This window comes from Cucurbita moschata, unplaced genomic scaffold, assembly GCF_002738365.1.
Source record: "Cucurbita moschata cultivar Rifu unplaced genomic scaffold, Cmos_1.0 Cmo_Scf00009, whole genome shotgun sequence".
In the NCBI taxonomy this organism is placed as follows: domain Eukaryota; kingdom Viridiplantae; phylum Streptophyta; class Magnoliopsida; order Cucurbitales; family Cucurbitaceae; genus Cucurbita; species Cucurbita moschata.
The window spans coordinates 1,359,847-1,379,643 of record NW_019268525.1 but is presented as its reverse complement, the minus strand read 5'-3'; the positions used below and the strand labels follow the sequence as shown (position 1 = coordinate 1,379,643).

General features: G+C 35.2%; 4 protein-coding genes across 20 annotated transcripts in view; all 4 read right to left on the bottom strand.

Moving 5' to 3' along the window:
- Positions 1–221: 221 nt before the first annotated feature.
- On the bottom strand, positions 222–2,278 carry LOC111446973 (probable RNA-binding protein ARP1). Of its 2 annotated transcripts, none has more exons than XM_023085917.1 (6): positions 1,871–2,278; positions 1,627–1,783; positions 1,364–1,490; positions 1,201–1,249; positions 899–1,109; positions 222–459 (listed from the first exon to the last, which is right to left on the bottom strand). In XM_023085917.1, exons 1-6 carry the CDS (start codon positions 2,051–2,053, stop codon positions 371–373), a joined length of 816 nt encoding a protein of 271 aa, XP_022941685.1. In that variant the 5' UTR covers positions 2,054–2,278; the 3' UTR covers positions 222–370. The 2 variants fall into 2 exon arrangements, with proteins under 2 accessions (XP_022941685.1, XP_022941687.1); XM_023085919.1 differs by having other exon boundaries at positions 396–482; positions 1,871–2,276.
- A 4,132-nt stretch (positions 2,279–6,410) lies between these two features.
- LOC111447288 (nuclear transcription factor Y subunit B-1-like) lies at positions 6,411–10,767 on the bottom strand. 14 transcript variants are annotated; one of them, XM_023086349.1, is made up of 8 exons: positions 10,576–10,767; positions 10,262–10,493; positions 10,023–10,152; positions 9,664–9,669; positions 9,451–9,534; positions 9,280–9,321; positions 7,609–7,709; positions 6,411–6,708 (listed from the first exon to the last, which is right to left on the bottom strand). In XM_023086349.1, exons 1-8 carry the CDS (start codon positions 10,754–10,756, stop codon positions 6,666–6,668), a joined length of 819 nt encoding a protein of 272 aa, XP_022942117.1. In that variant the 5' UTR covers positions 10,757–10,767; the 3' UTR covers positions 6,411–6,665. The 14 variants fall into 14 exon arrangements, with proteins under 14 accessions (XP_022942117.1, XP_022942120.1, XP_022942118.1 ...); XM_023086352.1 differs by having other exon boundaries at positions 7,609–7,701; XM_023086350.1 differs by having other exon boundaries at positions 9,280–9,318.
- A 1,297-nt stretch (positions 10,768–12,064) lies between these two features.
- Positions 12,065–16,765, bottom strand: LOC111447285. The gene is made up of 7 exons (XM_023086345.1): positions 16,249–16,765; positions 15,832–15,940; positions 15,596–15,755; positions 13,239–13,387; positions 12,996–13,147; positions 12,485–12,599; positions 12,065–12,390 (listed from the first exon to the last, which is right to left on the bottom strand). The coding sequence occupies exons 1-7, from the start codon at positions 16,728–16,730 to the stop codon at positions 12,253–12,255; spliced, it is 1,305 nt and encodes a 434-aa protein (XP_022942113.1). The 5' UTR covers positions 16,731–16,765; the 3' UTR covers positions 12,065–12,252.
- Positions 16,766–17,431: 666 nt separating this feature from the next.
- Positions 17,432–19,797, bottom strand: part of LOC111447286 (ethylene-responsive transcription factor RAP2-7-like) — a 3,547-nt gene continuing 1,181 nt past the window's right edge. Inside the window, exons 2-10 of one of the 3 annotated variants that reach the window (XM_023086348.1) lie at positions 19,692–19,717; positions 19,563–19,593; positions 19,391–19,478; positions 19,152–19,297; positions 19,032–19,075; positions 18,863–18,954; positions 18,478–18,579; positions 18,123–18,155; positions 17,911–18,019 (exon numbers count right to left, since the gene is read on the bottom strand). In XM_023086348.1, the coding sequence (XP_022942116.1) occupies positions 18,132–18,155; positions 18,478–18,579; positions 18,863–18,954; positions 19,032–19,075; positions 19,152–19,297; positions 19,391–19,478; positions 19,563–19,593; positions 19,692–19,717 (553 nt within the window). In that variant the 3' untranslated portion in view covers positions 17,911–18,019; positions 18,123–18,131. Of the gene's footprint in view, positions 18,020–18,122; positions 18,156–18,477; positions 18,580–18,862; positions 18,955–19,031; positions 19,076–19,151; positions 19,298–19,390; positions 19,479–19,562; positions 19,594–19,691; positions 19,718–19,797 lie in introns of all 3 variants that reach the window. The other 2 variants (XM_023086346.1, XM_023086347.1) reach the window with 2 other exon arrangements.

The following is a 19,797-nucleotide window of genomic DNA, read 5'->3' as shown; positions in this document are numbered from 1 at the left end:
TCGACTGTTCCTTTATATACACCCAATTAATGGAAGGGTTTATGCATTACAGAAGAAGAAAGACATTAAAGTTGGGGTAAAGCAAGCAAGCAAGCAAGCAAGCTGCCCATTCATTAAAAAGCAGCCTCTCTGTTCTGTTCTGCAACTTCTGTTTTTCAATGTTAGAGAGAGAGAGAGAGAGAGAGATAAAGGAACTGACAAGACTGAATTAGAGAGAGAGAGAAGGGGCAAAAAAAATTGAAATTAATAACAATGAAATTAGTTTATAATTTAATTAAAAGAAGGAAACAAAGAAATAAAGAGCTACAACAGATCATCAGGCTAAAATAATGTAGTTCTGAGCAGCCCCCCACCCCCCACCTTCGTCTATTCAATTCTTCTGTGCTCTTCTTTTACCATCATTATCATCATCATCTTCTTCTTCTTCTTTCCATTGCATGCATTCTCCTCCGACTTTACCTATTATTCCACAACCAAGCAAACTGTTCTTTCTAATATCAGTTTCATTATCATACCCACACTGAAGTTTTAAACAAATTATTATATATTTTTGGTATCTTCACCAACACTTTATTTACAAATCCAGAAAAAGAAAGAAAAGAAAGTTGATTTTGCACAAGAGTCCTCAACATTAGGGAATATTAACATCTGGAAAGGGACAGCAAGAGACCACCCCACGACCGGCAGATCAAGCTGGCCACGTGGGACCCAGAGACGCCAGTTGGCAGTGGGGGAGGAGACCCTTCACTAAAATCACCCTTTCACGTGAACGACTCTGATTCCTCTCTCTTTATTTATGGATTTAAATTCTGTTTTCATCAAATCTCTCTCTAATTCAGCGTTTAATTTGAAGAATTTAAACAAAAAATGGGGGAAGCGAAGAGAAGTAAGAAGGGACCTGGGGTGGGAGCGACGGAGGCCGGTTTGGACATAATGGAGGAAGGTGGGACCGCCGCCGTGGGACTGGGAGGGTATATGTGGGCCGGCATCCCCATCGCGTGTGATTGATGGTAATGATACAGCGGGTACATTGGCATCAATGTGTTCGCCCCTACCATAGCCTGCCCCGGATATATCTGCCTGTAATGCCCGTTCATGTACCCCACTTTCTGTAATTCACCATGAAACGTCGCCGTTTATATATTTCCAGCAATTCTTATTAATTTAAATTATAATTTAACATGGAATAAAAATGCTTACGTGGTTGTAACTGATATCGGTAGCGATATAAGTGGGGCTTGGGGAATATCTAAATATAATTATAAATTTACGTTAATTTAAAAAGGGAAAAAAAAAGGAAATTAACTGTATAAAGATGGGTAATGTTAGAATACGAAAGAGGTGTAGGATCTTTAAGGTGTACCCGTAGAAAGGGACGGCTTGATGAGGCTGATGACGAAACGACGTCGGGTAAGTCCCCGCCGGGTAGTACCACTGCACATGGTTTCCCGATGGTGCTGACGTCGTCCTCGGTCCACCGCCGTTCGATCCTTCAATGGCATCACAAAACCAACGTGAGATCTCCACCGTCCGAAATTTCTAAGAGAAACTACGAAAACGCCATTGTCGAGTAACGAATTGACTAGTTTCATCATGCACAGAGAGAGGAAGAGAGGAATCGTTTACCAGGATGCTGAGGAGCTTGTGGAGGAGTAGCCGAAGCCGACCTCGAGCCACGTCGAGCTCCAAGCGAAGCCAGATTACAGTTAGCTCGGCGGCCATTGATGATCGGAGCCGAATCCTCACAAGCCTTCTTCGCCGATTCCGCGTCCTTGAATGTAACCTAATTTTAAAATAAAAAAACAGAAATCAACAAAAATGAAATCCAATCGATTCACATTGCGATTCAATGAATGAATTCCAGACTTACAAATCCATAGCCCTTGGATCTGCCCGTGAGTTTATCGGAGATGATAACCGCCTCCAGGATCTCACCGAACTTCTCGAAGTGATCTCTCATCGCTTCCTTGGGAGTCTCCCAAGCCAAACCTCCGACGAAGACCTTCGTCAGCGTAGTGTCGCCGAACAGACCTGCATTATTGTTGCTCATCATCGTCGCTCCAGTCGCGATTCCGGCGAAATGAAAACAGTAGAAACGAAAAAAGCTTGGAAAGAAAGCAAAAATGGTGGTGGGGAAGAGGAGGAAGGGATTATATAAGGAGGCGGAAAGGAAGAAGAAGAAGAAGAAGAAGAAGAACAGAGTGGTCTGGAAATAAAGAAATGGAAGAAGACAGAGAGAGACAGAGAGGCGGACAGATAGGCAAATTGCTGAAGGCTATCATCAACGTGAGCACACACACAATTTATTTTCTTTTTTTATTTATTTTTATTTTTATTTTCTGGGAAATTCTTTTTATAGGAAATAGAATAATTAATGTATTTACCTATAAATTACAATTATTAAAAAAGTAATAATCTTAACTTATCAAAACCACACATCTCAATTAATTTCCATATATTGAGTGTACAAACGGGAAGCCTCCAAATAATTTTTCTTGCGAACAACCCTAATTAATTCACCATCAATTATCCGTCTTCTACTACAATCGCACTCTTGTGGCACTAGGACGATGATGGTACGACATTTATTTTAACCCAACGAACAAGTCGGTCGTAAAAAATTTAGGCTTCATGGACAATGTCGACGTCTACTCGAGTATCAAGTCACGTTTGAGAGAAATATTTTATAAATCGTGAACGAGAAAGTACGTTGAAAATAATTTGAAAGAAAGCAATGTTATAAGCTAAAAGAAATATTACGCAACAATAACGAGTTTGATAACATATAACCGGAGTAGACAACAATAAAGTATAAAAGTTCAAGCTTTTAATAGAATAGCGTGTGTGTTTCGTAACCGTAAATTAACGTTTTTATAAACAACATAACCCCTTTAAAATATTTCATATTGACTTGCATGTTCGTAAATTAAATACAATATAATTTTTTTTATTTCTATATAATATATAAACTCAAACTTTCCCCGGTTGAAATTCATGAATCAATCATATGCAATAAATTTTTTATAGGTATATTTTACGAGATTTGTATAAAATAAGGTGTCTTAATCATATCACGTGATTTTACGGTGCACGATAACGTACTTGTTTGGATTTACGGAAGTTTCACCGTACTCTTTAATTTGAGAATATTATTTTAAAATTTTAAGTTGCAGTTGAGTTAGTAACCATTGTGGTATCAATGAGCTTAAAAGTTACCATTTTCAACTGATATTGCTCCAAAATACGGTGAAATAGTAATTCATTTACAAAGAATTTATTTATTTTAAATCATTTAAATAATTCTTATTAAGCTATTTTGTGGACGCGACTTATTTAAATATTGAGTTTAGAAGCAAGTTTAATATATTAAGAATTTTAAAACATAGAGAATATATTTTTAAAAAAAATTAAAATTATAAATAGGAGAGAGTTGGAAAAATGAATTTTAACAAAATTTTAGAAAATTATAGAGATGGGGAAGGGGAAAACAAAAAAGGGCAGCCCGTGCAGAGATACGGGCAGGGGGGGGGGCGTGGAAATCTTGTACTCAAAATTCATTCATTCAATCGGTTTCTCTCTCTAGTCTCTACAACTCAATCATAGCAATGCACGTGAGAAACGCCACGTGACAAACACAGTCAGCTTTCTCTCTCTAGAATGAGGAGCAACGTGGCCAGCTGTAAGAGAGCAGGAGGGGTATTTACGTAAATTAAAGGCGTTGAAGGGCAGTTCATCCCATCCCATGCATGAGAGCCCAGCCATTGCCCCCAGTGCCTTACACGTTCTCTTTCCATTTCAATATCTCTCAATTTTTTTTTTCTTTTTAATTCTATTTTAGTCCTTCAAATTTTTAAATTTCATATTTTAACTCTCATTTCATTCCATAAACATTTGATATTTACCAATTCTACCCCTAATTTATTTTAATTCACTCTACTTTTTTTTTTTTATGTGTTTTTAAAAATAATTTTAATGTTGAAAACTATATAATTTTTCTTTTTTAAAGAATTTATATGAAACCATCGTAAAAATTTCGATCTTATAGTGACTTAATTAATTGAATTATGTTTAAATTAATAGTTTAATCTCAATTTTTAAACGTGAAAAAAAAATAATATATTAGACATTAGTTTTTTAGGATGTGTATTGGTGTGACATATGTATTAGAATATATCAATGGTAGGTAATAAATATTTTTTAAAAAAATTGTAGATTAAAATGGCTTTTTTGAGGGTGCAAACTAAATACTTTTTTAATTCCAAGGATTAAAAAGAGATTAAAAAGTTAAAATTGATTTTTAAAATATAAAAAAGAAATATTAGAAAATGTGTGAGCAGAGCCCTGAGCAAGGGGTCATGTTCCTCTGAGCTGGCCATTTCCTTAATTTTTTAATATATATATTCCCATTTTTCTCTCTCTCAGTCTCGGGTATTTGCAAACTTCCAAAAGGCTAAATGCTTTATTTGAATGAATTAAGGTCTGAGCTGGCTTGGTCTTCTTTCTTGCTTCTGTTTTATCATTATTATTTCTTTTTTACTCACTTTAAGTTTTTAAATCAATACCTATTTGGCATGCTTACTCTTTTATTTATTTATTTATTTATTTATTATTATTATTATTATTATTATTTTGCTGTAAAAGAACACTAAAGGTAGCTTGAGATTTGATGGAATAGTATAGTATGTTGCATGAAGTACTACCACAAAACTAGGTTACTTCAATCTCTCTTTTGGAACGATAATCTAAGCATCAATAAACCTTTAGAAAATTCAATTCATTATATATATACCAATATTCGAGTAACATAAATCTCATCCAAAAGGACATTTTTAAATTTATAAGCAACAAATAAACAGCAACACATTGAAATTAGACTAAATTCGACCTATATAACTTTAAAAATCTCACATCATTAAAACAAAATGTCACCAAATGCCTCATTCTCCTAAATAATTATTGTAAAAGAAAAGAACCCCTGGATTATTTGCCACTAGAAGTAGAACCCCATATTTCTCGAGATTCTTCTAATTGTTCTCGACCAACTAGAAACCAGAAAGAATTCAATTCATTTGATAACTAGAGTCATTCTTTGATAAATGATCCCTATGAGTCAGACTCAATAGAATTTGATCAAGGAAAAGAATAAAAGAATAGAAGAAGCATGTAACTCCTTCATACAGGCCCCATTTAGCTCGGGAGGATATAGCTTAATTGGTAGAGTTCCGCTCTTGCAATTGGGTCGTTGAGATTACGGGTTGGTTTGGCCACATACTGATGTGATAATAAACAAGAATGGGCAAGGAAAGGGAGAGGGAGAGGGAAGGGGCAAAAACGCTTTAATGAAGTCAAATCAAAGAGGCATGAAGTGTTAGAAAGAGTTACCAAAACAGAGCTGTGGGATTCATGAATTTCCGTAACAAATAGGGTCCGTGGAATGCGTTGTTGTCCCAATTGGGTGAGGTGAGTGGATTGACAGATGGGAGAGGCCTCCCTCCACTGCTTTCTTTCAATGGAAAACACATTTAAGTCAGAACATACATAACAGAATGAGAGAGAAAGAGAAGGGTGTTGTGTTGTACCATTGTAAATGTTTCCTCACCAAAGCCCACTCTGTTTGTAATCACATATCACGTGCTACTAACGTGACCTCTACTAGTTTGCCAATGGTGGGGCGTATATCCACCACGTGCTCCTACTCCTTGGACGAATAATGACCACCATGCTTACACAATTGACTCACAGAAATACATCATCATTCACCTTCATTTATCAAATGTTCTCTACAAGATTCTCAAACTAACATATACTCTAAAGTTCGAAACAACAATATCATTGTTCATAAAAGTATAATTACACTGCATGTTCGGCATCGAGATACGAACTTCAGATATCTCGGTCAAAATTACATGTACTATACAGTCGAGTTATATGGCAACAGTAACTATAGTTCTTCAAATTTTCTTTTGAACCTATTTTAAATGGACAGTTTCTTGGACCAAAATCTCTCATTCAGAACATAATCAATACGGATAGAAATGGTCAAAATCATAAACAAACAAGTATATATAAAAAGGCTTAAGCATCGAATCACACAGCTCATCAACTAGTTAGAGGAATTGAAGCATAATATGATCTTACCAAAGTTCTTTTAAAGATGGAGGATAGCTGAGCTGCTTTGATCGGTTTGTTTTCCTCTCTTTGATAATTGTTGGTGTAGGGGAACCGAGCAAGATGGTTGTTAAGAAGATTGCAGTGCCCACAACGCCGTCTCTCCCGCCAAGTCAAAAGAAACTTACAGTTGGCCTACAGTCAGATTCTAGTAAAGCACTTCGATGAAAAATCAACCAACAGAATAAATAGGCATTATGGAATCTGTTCTTTAAGATTTGTTTGAGTAGAGAGAGAGAGGAGGTACACGTATCACTTTCTGAATCATTCAAAACCAAAAGAAACAGAAGTGGGAAAGAGAATAATATATTTCCAGTTGCCTACCAAAGCAACTATACTAAATTGAAGGTCCCAAATTTACAATAACTTTAGCTGACGAGAGCATCAAGAAAATCGAAGCCCACCTCAAAGCCCAAACCAAAATCAAATCCAGAACCAAATCGATTGTAAAGATATATGTAGAAGAGTTTCGACAATCGTGGAAATGCAGGAGATTCCTACTCATTATTCTGCATTGAAGGAGCGATCAAAATGCTGTCCCTGCAGAACATAGAATGTTGAAAAAATAACGGAGTCAGTGAAAATATCATCAGAAATCGCACTTTAACATCTACAATACAGTTGTTGACCGTATATACATGCTAGCATTGTTTAAATTGAGATTATTCATCAGACAACACTTTAGACCTCGACCTTATATTATAATTTTTTTTGAGAAACAAATACATAAAGATGCTACATATTTCCATGCAAAATCTCATACATATCTCAGTAGCACTGAGAGTTATTCCACAAAGAAATCAAGAAAATTGCGCTCATTCCCATAATGATTTCAATTCTCCCAAAACCAAAACGTATTTTTCAAGAATAAATCACTGTTGAAGGACCATCCAATACGGAGCAGGACGCAAAGCAATTTTTTACATACATTTTTTTAAAGGCAAAAACCGTGCTGACAAAGTATGCATAGGAGGAGGGGGGTAAAAAAGTGAATTTGAGATTAACCCGATAATAAAGGTTCACTGTTTATTTCTCATAATGTACTGGATCAATAATGCAAAAATTCGAACAGCCAAGTAAAAATAAACATTTGATCTACCCCCACATGAACATCTCAGAATGCAGATAGAATTCGCCTAAGTAATTAAAACCAGCAAAACACATTTCATGGTCATAAACTACTAGTGTAAAGGCAAATCAGGAAAGATTAAGATATAGATCATTAGATCAAATAAAAGACAAAATTGACAATATGCTACATGATTACTCAATTTCAAAGAACTTGTCAAAGATTAGATGGGCATTAAAAAGTTGAGAATCAAAGCACAATAAATTTCCATATTTTAACACTTCTTTTCATTCTAGCCCATTTTGATACATCTACAGACTTCCACCTATTTTATCAAGAGACTGTAGTGCTGACCCCATAGTTTTTCATACCAAAAAAAAGGGTACTCATAAGACATTTGTTCATGTATGCCGCCATGGAGAAGATTTGTACTCATAACCTTTAGGATACCCTGGTTCTTCGAACTACCAAGCTCAAAATTAGCAAAGGCAGATTATGTCATCATAAATTCATAATCACTGCATCAATGAGAGATCAAATTAGCCAAGCAAGTTCTTTGACTCTATGGTAAAAAGTAAATTAAAGTGGGTAAGGAAAGAAAAGTTCCCTAAGGCTGGTTGTTCCAGAGGCAGAGCTCAATTTGGATATCTGAGACCTGTCACAAATTAATTGATAGAAAGGAAAGTGCTCTTCAATTAATAATGTTAGTTAGGTTGGCGTATAATTTTTTTTTTTCCAATCCTTTGTAGTCTTGTGCCCAAATATAGACTGTAAGAGTGGAGATTTGGAAGACTTAAAGGGAGCCCTTGCTTTTTAGGGAATGGGAGGACTCTAGGTATACAGGAGTTCAATCTGTCACTCCCATGATCATTAGATGCATGGTTGAGAGATTATAAAAATGTTTCTTCACCATGCATTTGATGATCATGTGAGGACAAGTAACAACCATACTGAGTCAGCCGCTCCTATACATTTGACACGAAAATTTTCTTGGCCTTGTTAAGAGATTTAATATCCTTGCATACAGAAGAAATTATAATATGACCCACTACAGAGGAAAATATCTAGCATCATTATTTTATGTCAAATACAAATCTATGAGATAGGTAAACAGATATATCCTCCTATACTAGGACAAATAGCACGGATAATGGTACAATTAAAGTTATTTTATTCTCCTACAGACTGCAATGAATGAATATAACAGGGAAATATGCATATCCTCCCCATCTGTCCCTATTATGACAAGTAGATAGAGAAGTAGTGCAATTCATTTTCTTTTCATCCTAGAAAACCAAGAAGGTGGAACCATGAAAGAAAGATAAGAATTAATATTCAAGCATTCGTTACAAAAGCGAAACCAATAACTATCACATTCAAGTGATGTGAGAACACTGTTCCATTCTTCATTTATAGCTTCCTTCTGAATTAGGAACATTTAAAATCAAATGGGCAGGAAATGGATATGGAAAATTACTAGGGACAAAAAGGGGCTATATAAATATTTACATCTCAGAAAATTTGGTGCTAGGTGTAGGATATTGTTCCAGGCGAATAGTATCTTTATGCAGACAATTTTTCAAGACCATGAAATCTTCTTTCCTGAGTAATCAAACTGTACGACACATTAAGATATGTCCAGAAATTCCTCCAGAATATGGGTTATTTGAATGGTAGAATAATCAAATTTTTATTTAATTATGTATCTTCTTACAAAATTAAATGCATATCATTTAAATATAAACTGCCATTGGCTGCCCTGGTGAAACTAGGCATATGAAAAAAAGTATATAAACTACCTAGGATGAAATCCTACGAGCTTCTGGACAAGCAAATGATATATGAGAAGAAAAGGTAGGATACATATATGAAGGGAAGTGAAGAAACTGGTCTATCTCCTAAGCAACACTCAACAATTAGAGACAATACTGGCAACGGTAAAAAGCTAATAATAACCATGAATTTCAGTCCAATTATTAGCAATGAAAAGGAGGATATTCCTAAATAGCGTGTTGACAAGTTGAGAGAGAAGAGATTATTACTTGAGTGTTAATGTAGGTCAATGCTCCTGGCTGCAAGTACTGCTGCAGATATTTACACCACATGTTAAGAAATGATTACATGGTAAAGAAAGAAATTTTCAATTCATGTTGCCATGAAAATAAATAAAAATTCTCTGTGAAAAAACAAGATTCTGTGGAAAGTAAGTAAACCTGGGAATTTTGACCAGGCAAGGCTCCAACTGCATCTCTTTTAGCAGATTCTTCACCACCCCTCGAAGATCCTTTCGCATCACACTGGACAAGTTTACATTTAACAAGAAAAGCTCAGTATATACATTTCTCCCAAGGACTGCTCAGGTTAGAGGGGGGGTGGGGGTACAATAAACCAGTAGAATACTAGGTTTAAGAGCTGGTTTCAATTACCTCCAACTGAAGCAACACCATAGCCCCACCAAAAAACCAAAAAAGGGAAGAAAAAAGAAAACAAATGTGAGCACATCATAGTGATGAGATCAAATAAATTAAATAACCTCATTAAAAAAGCAACCGAACAAATTTAATTCAAAATGTCGGGGCATAAAGCCTCTCCTGATCAGCTGATGAAAGTTCTAACCACACCCAAATCTCAATCACGATAAGTAATATAAAGTGCGAGAAGAGGTCTAATTCCTTTACTCTGGACGTCTATAACAATCCGCATCAGTTCATGTACAATTAAGTCTCCACGCGAGGCACACGTAAATACAAGCCATGTAAAAGCCAGAAATAAGAAACAATTTTACCTCACGGTACCTAGTAAGGTACGACTTAAGCGGATCAATATAATCCTCGAAACCCAACGTTGCCATGGCCCAAAGCAAATCATCGCCATTAATAGTCTTCCTCTTCTCCTTCTGGCACTTATCACTCGCCCTACATACAAAAACCAAACGAATTACATCCAATCCAATCCAATTCCCCCCACCCAAAAAAAAAAAAAAAAGACCCACGATCCAGAAAGCGAAACAGATCAGAAACGCACTCGCTAGTGATAAAGCTAATGAATTCGGAGACGCATTCTTGGACGGTATCCTTAGCGTCCTTGGCGATCTTGCCATTAGCAGGCAAGGCCTTCTTCATGATCCGACTGATGTTAGCGATCGGAAGGTAACGGTCCTGCTCGCGAACGCCGCCAGTGTGGGGGCTCTGCTCACCGCCGCTCTCATGGCTACCGCCGGCAGGACTAGTAGGAGGGTCCGCCATGTGAGGGAGATCTTGAATCAAGCAGAAGAGTAAAAAAAAACAGTAACAACAATGAATTGGTGGAACCCTAAGTGTGTAATGGAAAGAGAGTACCTGGAATCCAGAGGGAAGAGGGAAAGATGAGAGAATTTGTATTTGGCGCGCAGAGGGAGAGAGAGAGAATGAAGAAAATGGCGAATGAAGATCTGAAAGTGGAAAATGAAGAATGGAGATTGGCGGAATATATGTTTTTAAAAGAAAACGAAGATCGGACGTTGGAGAAGAACACACTCATTAACACAACCTTTTGTCTATTCCTTCATTTTTTTTTTTTTTTACTAATTTTGGAATACAAATTTCATTTTTTTCCTAAACCTACCCGAATTAATGACTTTATTCTCTTCATTTTATTATTTCAATTCCGCATATAAAATAAATATTTGAGTTTTTTTCTTAAAAAAATATAATTTTACATATTTAAAGATGTTCCGATACGAACTTATAATCATGGAATTGACTAGTTCATCTTATTATAGGTTATAAGTTCGTAACCCTAGTTCATCCTCATTTTCTGCACAACAGATTTACTAATTCTTTCATGTCAGTTAGTAAGAGAGATCTTCAACTAAAAAATAGATTCTACTGAACTAAAAAAAGATACTTCTTTCTGTTGGTGAGAGGGATTTTAAACTAAGAAATAGATTTTATAAGCTAAACGAACAAAGGGTATATTGGTCAATTTCAATAATCCGTTTCATTTATATTTCTGGTATAGTATATTAGATGTTATCACACATACAATTCGATGGAATTGTTTGATCAGGAGATCTTCTATAATTTCGTACAATGGGTTATTTCTTGGTTTCATCCCGTCATTAATAATTTTAATATTATTTATTATTCTTAAGTGAGGGTTATTTCTTGGTTTCGTCCGTCGTTAATAACTTGAATATTTTTTAAATATTATTCATTATTATAAATATTTATGTTTCTTTTAAGTCCGACGTAAGTAATGATAAATTAACACGTTAAGTTTAAACTAATTTTATATTTTTTTTAATTGGTAAGAGTTTATGGAGCAGGTAACAGTTTAATTCTTACCTTCCAAAAAAATTTCAAAACTAAATATGAATTTTTGTTATTTAATTTAGATTTTGACTCATAAATATATTAGATTCGTAATTAGTTTATTGATGTAATCTAATTAAATTTAAATAATAATTTGTATGATAACGACAAAATTCTTACAATTTAAGTATATGGACGAAAATGTTGAAATTAAAAAATTATTAACAAAATTAATACTATTAAAGTAAATACTAAACTGAGTTTATGATGCTTAATTTATCTAAACATCACCATCTTTATCACTTTTTAAAATATTTATCAGTTATATGAAATATTTAAAAAAATAATTAAGAAAAAACTTAAACCCATAAAAAAAATTATAATAAAATTAAGTACTGATTTTCTGGGGTACATTTCTTTTCCATTTTAGCTCAAAATATTTATATAATTTGATGAAACAACAAAAATTGATTAGTGGGCCTTTCTTTTGCTAATCAGTCAAACGACAGGGTAAGGTCCATTTCAGTCAAACGACATTGGTAAAACTCTTTAAAATTTACAAAGCAGGGTCCGGTATATAGCAGAATGTTCCAAATTTACATAGCTATATGTACATTGTACAAATTGTAGTAGTGGCGAATATACGAGAGGCTGAAAGCCAAAACTACCAACCTCCGACAACTTCAAGGATCAGCATGCATGCATGCAAGCAAGCAAGCAGTGCTAAAGATTAGCGGCTGATCTATGGATAATGTCATAAAGTGAAAGTAAAATTTCTGCACCGATCAATGCAATGATCAGCCATTCCAAAAAATCTGATTTCCTGTTTTGGAGAATCTCCTGTAGGAAGCGAATATTATGCTGACAACAAAAAAGGAGGAATGAAAAAGTCAGTGGGTGGAGTTATAGATGTTGTCTGAAGAACAAATTCTCATCTAAAGAAGATGATGGCTACCTCCACAAACTTCAATTTGAAATCCAAACTTGCGAATCTCTGGGTTAGCTCAAACTCATCTCTCAGATATTCCCATATTTGGGCATATTTTGCATTCTTCCACGCAATGTCTGATCTGAAAAAGGTATAAAAGAAATGAAAAATTAGGTTCCATACAGGAATCAGTGAACCAAATAACAAGTGCGCCGATCATAAATTTGCTGTTAAGATAGTATTGGATCCACAAGAAACAGCCCGAGGGAATAACTATTAGCGAATATAAATAAAGATCACTTTCCCAGTGCAAAATGACGATGACCCACGAGGAAGCCCAAAATAAAGTTATTACAATAAGATAAATGGAGAGTACTACAAGTCCAAAACAAGCAAGAAAGCAAACAACATCCAATTAACCATTTGAAGAGCTAATTTTCTTCTTCGTTGATCATTGGAAGTACATTGTCTCTTGTTGTGCAGATAAATAATAAAATTTTACATGTAAACTAATAATTTACTGCAGGAAATGACTTACCTTTCAAAAAGTCCAAGCTTGAGAATGACATCAGCAAGATTTGAATTTGCCTTTCCCACCAATTGGAAAAGTTTCTTCCTCTTCATTTTAAACTTCCCAGTTGCTTCCATTTCACGGTTTATGTCAGTGAATTCAGCAACCATCCCATCAACCTTTGAAGCAAATGTCAAGAGCACGATCGATCAGGTTAAATATCATCAATGTAAAATAGTATTAAAATGTCTAGTTAGATATAGTAACTACCTGACGCCCATAGTAATCAAGAGCAATGCTCTGGCCAAGAACACTACCTATGGTACGTATCCCATCAATATTCAAGTACTGCAGCATTATGTAGTCCAATCCCCCTTCCATCCACGTATCTAAGGCAGGCATCTCCCTGACCTCATACTCTACAAACTCATAAAACTTCAAATTCAGTAATCCATACGCTTCTACTATAGTATTATTTTTGTAACGACCCAATTTTTTATGCCCCAAATCACAGGTCACCACATACACTCAAAGGTAAAAAGGGTGGTAAGATTTTCTTTTTGTAAAGTGAGAGATAGGTAATATCCATGAAGTCAAGTCAAAAGAGTTAAAAAACAAAAAGACCTAAGTTTGGAGAAGTAGTATTTAAAAATAATAATAAAATGATAAGAAGGAAGATGACTCGATCTAAAGGGCACCCCCTTTGCACGGCTCCGCACGCTCCTGCCATCAACAGTGGTCTACACTTCATCTGGAAACAAAAAAAATAAAACATAGAATGAGTATAAAAATACTCAATAAGCAACCTACTTGTAGACTCTCGTCATACTTACTTTATAACATATACTTAGGCTATGTGGTCAACTATAATCCCAAGCCATTGACTTGGCTCTAGTCTATTCATGCGCTATAAGGCTTATGCATACAACTCTATAAACTTCTACTACAAATGTACACGCATTACACTCGTGGAAAAAAGAAGCCGTCACATATGAAACCCGTTGGTTGAAATTTTCATTACGCAATTTTTTTTCTTTTTCAGTTTACGTATTGTAAGGAGGAGTCCTCGACCTTCATCTCTATTTTCAGTTATTTCCCTTGGTTCAGGAGAATGATCCTCTCCATTGATGTAGCGATAGTGGTAAGGACTCACTTTCCTTTATCAATGAAGATGTACCTAAAAATTTTCAATTTAGTCTTGAGTACTTTAGCTCAGAGGTATTAAGGTTCCTTTTATTTGAGCCTTACAATTGTTCAAAATAAGTCAAAAAAAAATTTATACTTCTTCACTTATGAGAGACTCATAACTCCGTCTACCTCCACTTATGAGAGACTCATAACTCGATCGCAGACTTTGGCTCGTAACAATTTGGTATCGAGTCAGTAGTTATCTGCCTATTTGCACAACCTCCCAAGTTAGAACAGTATAAGGTCATGGCTCCCCACTAGAACAACTGCAGCTACCTCAGTAGTATACCCTTTATGATTCTTGGGATTCCCAAACCCTAAATCATATATTTATAAACATATAGCATGCTCAACATGCTCAAACAAGGGGTAGTAAATCAACCCAGGCATGCTGGAAAACTTATAAACATATTAACCCTATAAGAGTTCACAATTATGCACGGTAGAAGCTGTAAAACTAAGTACCGTGCTAAACCGTAAACTATTAAGTTTTCTAGGCTTAGCAAATTAGCTTAAATAGGCTTCTAAACATGATTTCTAATCATTTTTTCATGGTCTAGTCAACTCCTACACGTACTTCTTAAAACTTACTCCATGTGGTTACTTACTTGTTTGTCGACTTCCCGAGCTTGATTCGGGTCTTCAAGAATTTCAAATTCTCCAATTCCTTGATATGACCTAATTTAAGTCAAAATAATAAAACTCATGAGAATGGCTCGAAGAATGGACTTGAAGAAGCTTCAAATTCATTAAAAAAAAAAGGGATACAGGTTGAGAAACTAACCGTTGACCATACGGTCATCTTCTCCAACTTGCTTGCGTGCCATCCAGCTTTCCTTCCTTCTCTCTCTTTTTTTTTTTTTTTTTAATTTCGAAAAATTGTTTTATTTATTTTCTTAAAACTCTAGATGTCACAATTTTTAAGTAATACGCTATCAAAATTGCAGGACAACAAACTTGTAGGAACTGGAAGCAGTAAAACAGAAAAACATACTAAAAACCCAAAGCTAGAATTCATGAAGGGACGTTGTCAAGGCTACTTTTTGTCAACGGAGATCGAAAGGCATGTTATTGTTTTTCAAAGTAGATATAATCCAAGACAATCTTATGCATCTAGACAAAGTGACTCGTATTTTTAAACTACTCTACCATTCAAACCAACATTTTTTTTTTATAAATACCATTCTAATCAACTTAGATAGGGGCCATTTCTTATAGATGGTTCTAGGAAAGGGATAATGGCTTATTTCCTCCTCTTTTTCTTACTCCCTTTCTGATAAATGAAAACTTAGTGTCTTATATCACTAGAAGTGCCAACAATAAGAGTGGTATAACTCCGGTAGAAACAAATTTGTATAAGAAATCTGTTACAAAAAAAACAAACAAACAAACAAAACAAAACAAACAAATTTGTATAAAAATACATTTGAAGTTCTTACCATCTTTTCTCATTTCAGGCAGCAATCCCGATGCATGTTTCTCTACAATTTTCAAATACCCATCAACCTCATGTTCACGAACATTAAATAGCACAATGGAGCCATACTGAAAAACTACCATGAAACAGCAGTCACTTCCACTTATGCTGGCGCCATAACTCTGAGACAGAAAATTCTCTTCTAAGTGTATTCCTCCAACAAATCATGAACGACAGTGCACTAGAAAGCAAACTTACGTTCACATCACAAAGATCCCCGAACTTAAGAACTACATAATTTGTCATCCGAGAAGATGGTGGGATAAAGTTGTGTTTGTTCTGATCCACCAAGCGTCTCAAGTCCACACTGAATCATAGAAAATATGTGGAATTCGAATAAGAAACACACAAGTTTACAATCTCCCTAATCCATCATGTGAAACTTCAAACTTCATGGAAACTCTAAGTATACATGATGTTATCTATTATCTCAGTTTACACTTTACAGATTTCAAAAACTACACGAGGAGCAATGTACATGCAAAATTTGACAATAAAGTCAGAACAAACGCGAAGTTAAATCCCTGGATGCCAAATTAAACAAGTCACACTCTCTCAAAAATATAATTAGAACATTCCAGGTAATAAAAGAACAAGAGTGAAAGAAATTGCAACCTAGTCGAGATGAAAAAAGCTCTGACAGGAATAGACGGTCTAGAATCCTCCGCCACTTCATCCGCTTCACCGTCGCTAGCTCCATCCCGAGCACTCCGAAAAGCACCCTCTCCAACCTCCGAACACGATACCGGTTCATTCCACTCCAACGTGTTCACCGAAGTAGTAATGCACCTCGCCAACACCACCGAACCGCAACTCGATCCTCCGAGGCGTAGACTTTCAAGGCCAAAACACAAAACACTCGACAAACAATTAGCATCTGCACGAGAGGCTAGAGGCTTGGATAGAGTAATCAAATGAGGCTTCGGTACCGGCGAGAGGAGGCTCGAACTCGAGCGAGCGAAAAAGGAACGGCCGGAGTTGAAGAGAAAAGTGGATGAAGAAGAAGAAGAAGAAGAAGAAGAAGAAGAAGAAGATTGAACAGAGAGACTTGGAAGGAGGCGTACGGACCTCAGATGAGCGTCAATGGTGCGCCACATCTCCTTGATTTGTGTTTCAGAGAAGACGAGAGGGAAAGAAGTAACATTTGTCAGAAAATCTCCTCCATACAAAGTGTTTACGCTCCAAATTCTGGGCTGGGCCAAACAAATTTTATTGGGCCGTTTGGCAACATTTATTGGGCTTCAGGGCCCAATTTATTTTTACCATTTCATGAACAATACTAATTATTGTATATAAAAAAGATTTACTGGCCTTTTAATTGCTTATTTTTCTTTGCATAACAATAAAAATAAATAAATAAATAATAATAATTATAAGCTATATCAACTAGTCCCCCACTAGTCCTCCTAGAACGAAACCAAACATGTTACTCAAAACGAAGGAACCCTAAGGTTCGCTTCCGAGCAGATCATTTTACATTATTCCGTGAATGCTTCTAAAAAATGAGGATAAACACTGAAATACGAAGATGGGGGAGGATAAGCATAAACAAACTCCAATCGTTCAAGTACAAGACAGTAGAAGACCGAGCGGCACGAATGTCAAGGAAAGAAGCGGTTGTCTTCAGATTCTAAGTATAAATCTTTCCTCTTTTTTTCCTTCTAGTTCCCAAAAAAAAACGTGTTGTTAATTTCATGTAATAATCAGTGAAAATTGGGTGAAGTACCCTTTCGAGCTTAATCGAATTACAGGGCCACAATTGATTACCATTACAGAATACGACAAATACAATTAATCATAATCACGTGGAATCCACAAATCTTAAATTCTATTGAACTTATTACAGTTCCAAAAGAGTCAACCGCACACCGCATCGCTCCGAATAATATCATTACATAAATAATAAAAATAAATAAATAAAAAGAGCCTCCAATAATGGAAGGGCCATACACATGTTCTTCTTATATATACATAGGAATACTCCAAATTTTTCCCTTAGAAAAAAAAAAAGGAAAATACTTAATTAATTAACTCTAATTAAGGTTCAATGGGGNAAAAAAAAAAAAAAAAAAAAAAAAAAAAAAAAAAAAAAAAAAAAAAAAAAAAAAAAAACACAAAATAATTGTCAAGAAATGTTGGGGGAAGGTGTTGGAAGGCAGAGAGTATTGTGGAGGGGAGGGGTATTTTGGGGATAAGGTGAACCAAAATTAGAAGAGGAAGAGAATCCTGATGATGCTGCACTCTTGGAAACATGAGCTTCTTCTCTTGCTCTTATTCCATTACTCCCATTTTCTTGAACCGACATCGGCATCGATATCGGCATTGCCATTGGCCATCCCGAGCTCGTAAGGGTCTTTGACGGGTAGCTTCTCCTCTCTCTTCTTTCCTACCACGAAAAATAAGAAAGAAACAATCTTTTTAACCTCTCTCTTTTTCGTGTCGTTCAAGTGGGTATTGTTTACGTAAAACAACGTCAACGACGCCCGTACCAAACAAAGTCATCTGGTTTGATTTTTATTCGTCTGGAACAAATATCAAAAGAATCAAAATTAATTCTAACCAAAAATCCTAAATGTCTAACATTTTCACAACCAAATAATTTCATTTTGGAATCTCGACTTCGGTTCTATATCTAAATCAAACTCATTTCGAAACCGAACTCAAATTTACTATGCGTAGTATCAACCACTTATTTACGTCGATACCTACCTACGAGTAAACCAACAAAACAAATAGATAGATACATTTCTCGACGTTCTAACGTAAAATCTAAAAGGGTATATTTGTAAAGACAAAGACAAAAACTAAGTACGAGCTCCAAAAGAATGGGAGGAGAAAAATTACCTGATTATCTGCTAAAAAACCGGAGCAAAAACCAGACCACATAGGAGGAATATGCGGCTGTTGTCCACCCACACCATACCCACCACCACCATTGTTTTCTTTCTGCCCACACACACAAAAGATAAGAAAACGACATCAATCAATCCATATTACTATAATATCCTCGAAGTTTGTTCCTTCTTATCCATAAATATATATACGTTCGTCGAAATTTATAGTACAATTAATCACTGTTCGTACCGACATTCTTGAACGAGCTCCGTTCGAGATTTTTTTTAACATATATTTTGTTTTGCTCCGAAGAGATAGATACCCACGACGTGAAATTATATTAAATTAAAGAAAAAAATAAAAAAAAAATTACCATATATATATAGAGAGGTACCTTTGGTGTTTGAATGTTGAGGTTTTGGGAAGAATTTCTTAAATGGTAGTTGAAAATTCCTCCAATGCTTAGATCAAGATTATGCCCATTGCCTGAATTAAAAGTAAATTTATTTTAATAAATAAATAAGGAAGGTGAAAATCTTTTAGTTTCTTAATTTTTTTTTTACCTCCATTGTTTGCATCTACCATTGTCGACCTTTCCTCGATTTCACTGTGGTAAAAAAAAAACGGTTATTTAGTTCTTTCTTTTGAATTTTTACTTTTTTGGAGCATTTTTTTAGGCTTACTTCTTCGTCATAAGTGGACTCGTTTGAGTTTCCCATCTTCCATATTTCTGAAGAGATAATCCTCTCAGCTTCGATCCTCCACGAGAAAATCCAGTGCTTTGTCGACGAAGAACGTGCACAAATTCTTCTTTGCTTAGATTTTTCAGCTGCAAAGTAAAATTTTGTCATTCTTCAATTTCCAAAAAAAAAATATATATATATATATCGTGTTATTTTGGATTGGCTCGTAAATCACTCACTTGCTTCATATCTTCATCGTAGTCGCTTATATTGAAGTTTATATCTGCATTTACTCCCCTAAATTTGATCGCTGCTCGATCATATGCCCTGCTTGTAACAAAACCCATAAATTTTAATATAAAATATATGATATTTACTTCAAAAAAAAACAAAAACAAAAACAAAACAAACCTTGCTGCAGCATGGGCAGTGTCGAACCCACCTGGGAAAATTCAAACCCAAACTGATTGTCAAACAAAGAAATTTAAAAAAATTAATTATTTACAGAAATTGGACTTTTTTTATGGTTTTTTTCTTTACCTAAATAAACTTGTTTCCCACAATCCCTGAGGAAAAAATAAAATAAAATAAAAAATTCTCAGATTGGAAACCACGAATTAAAAAAAAAAAAAAAAAAAAAAAAAAA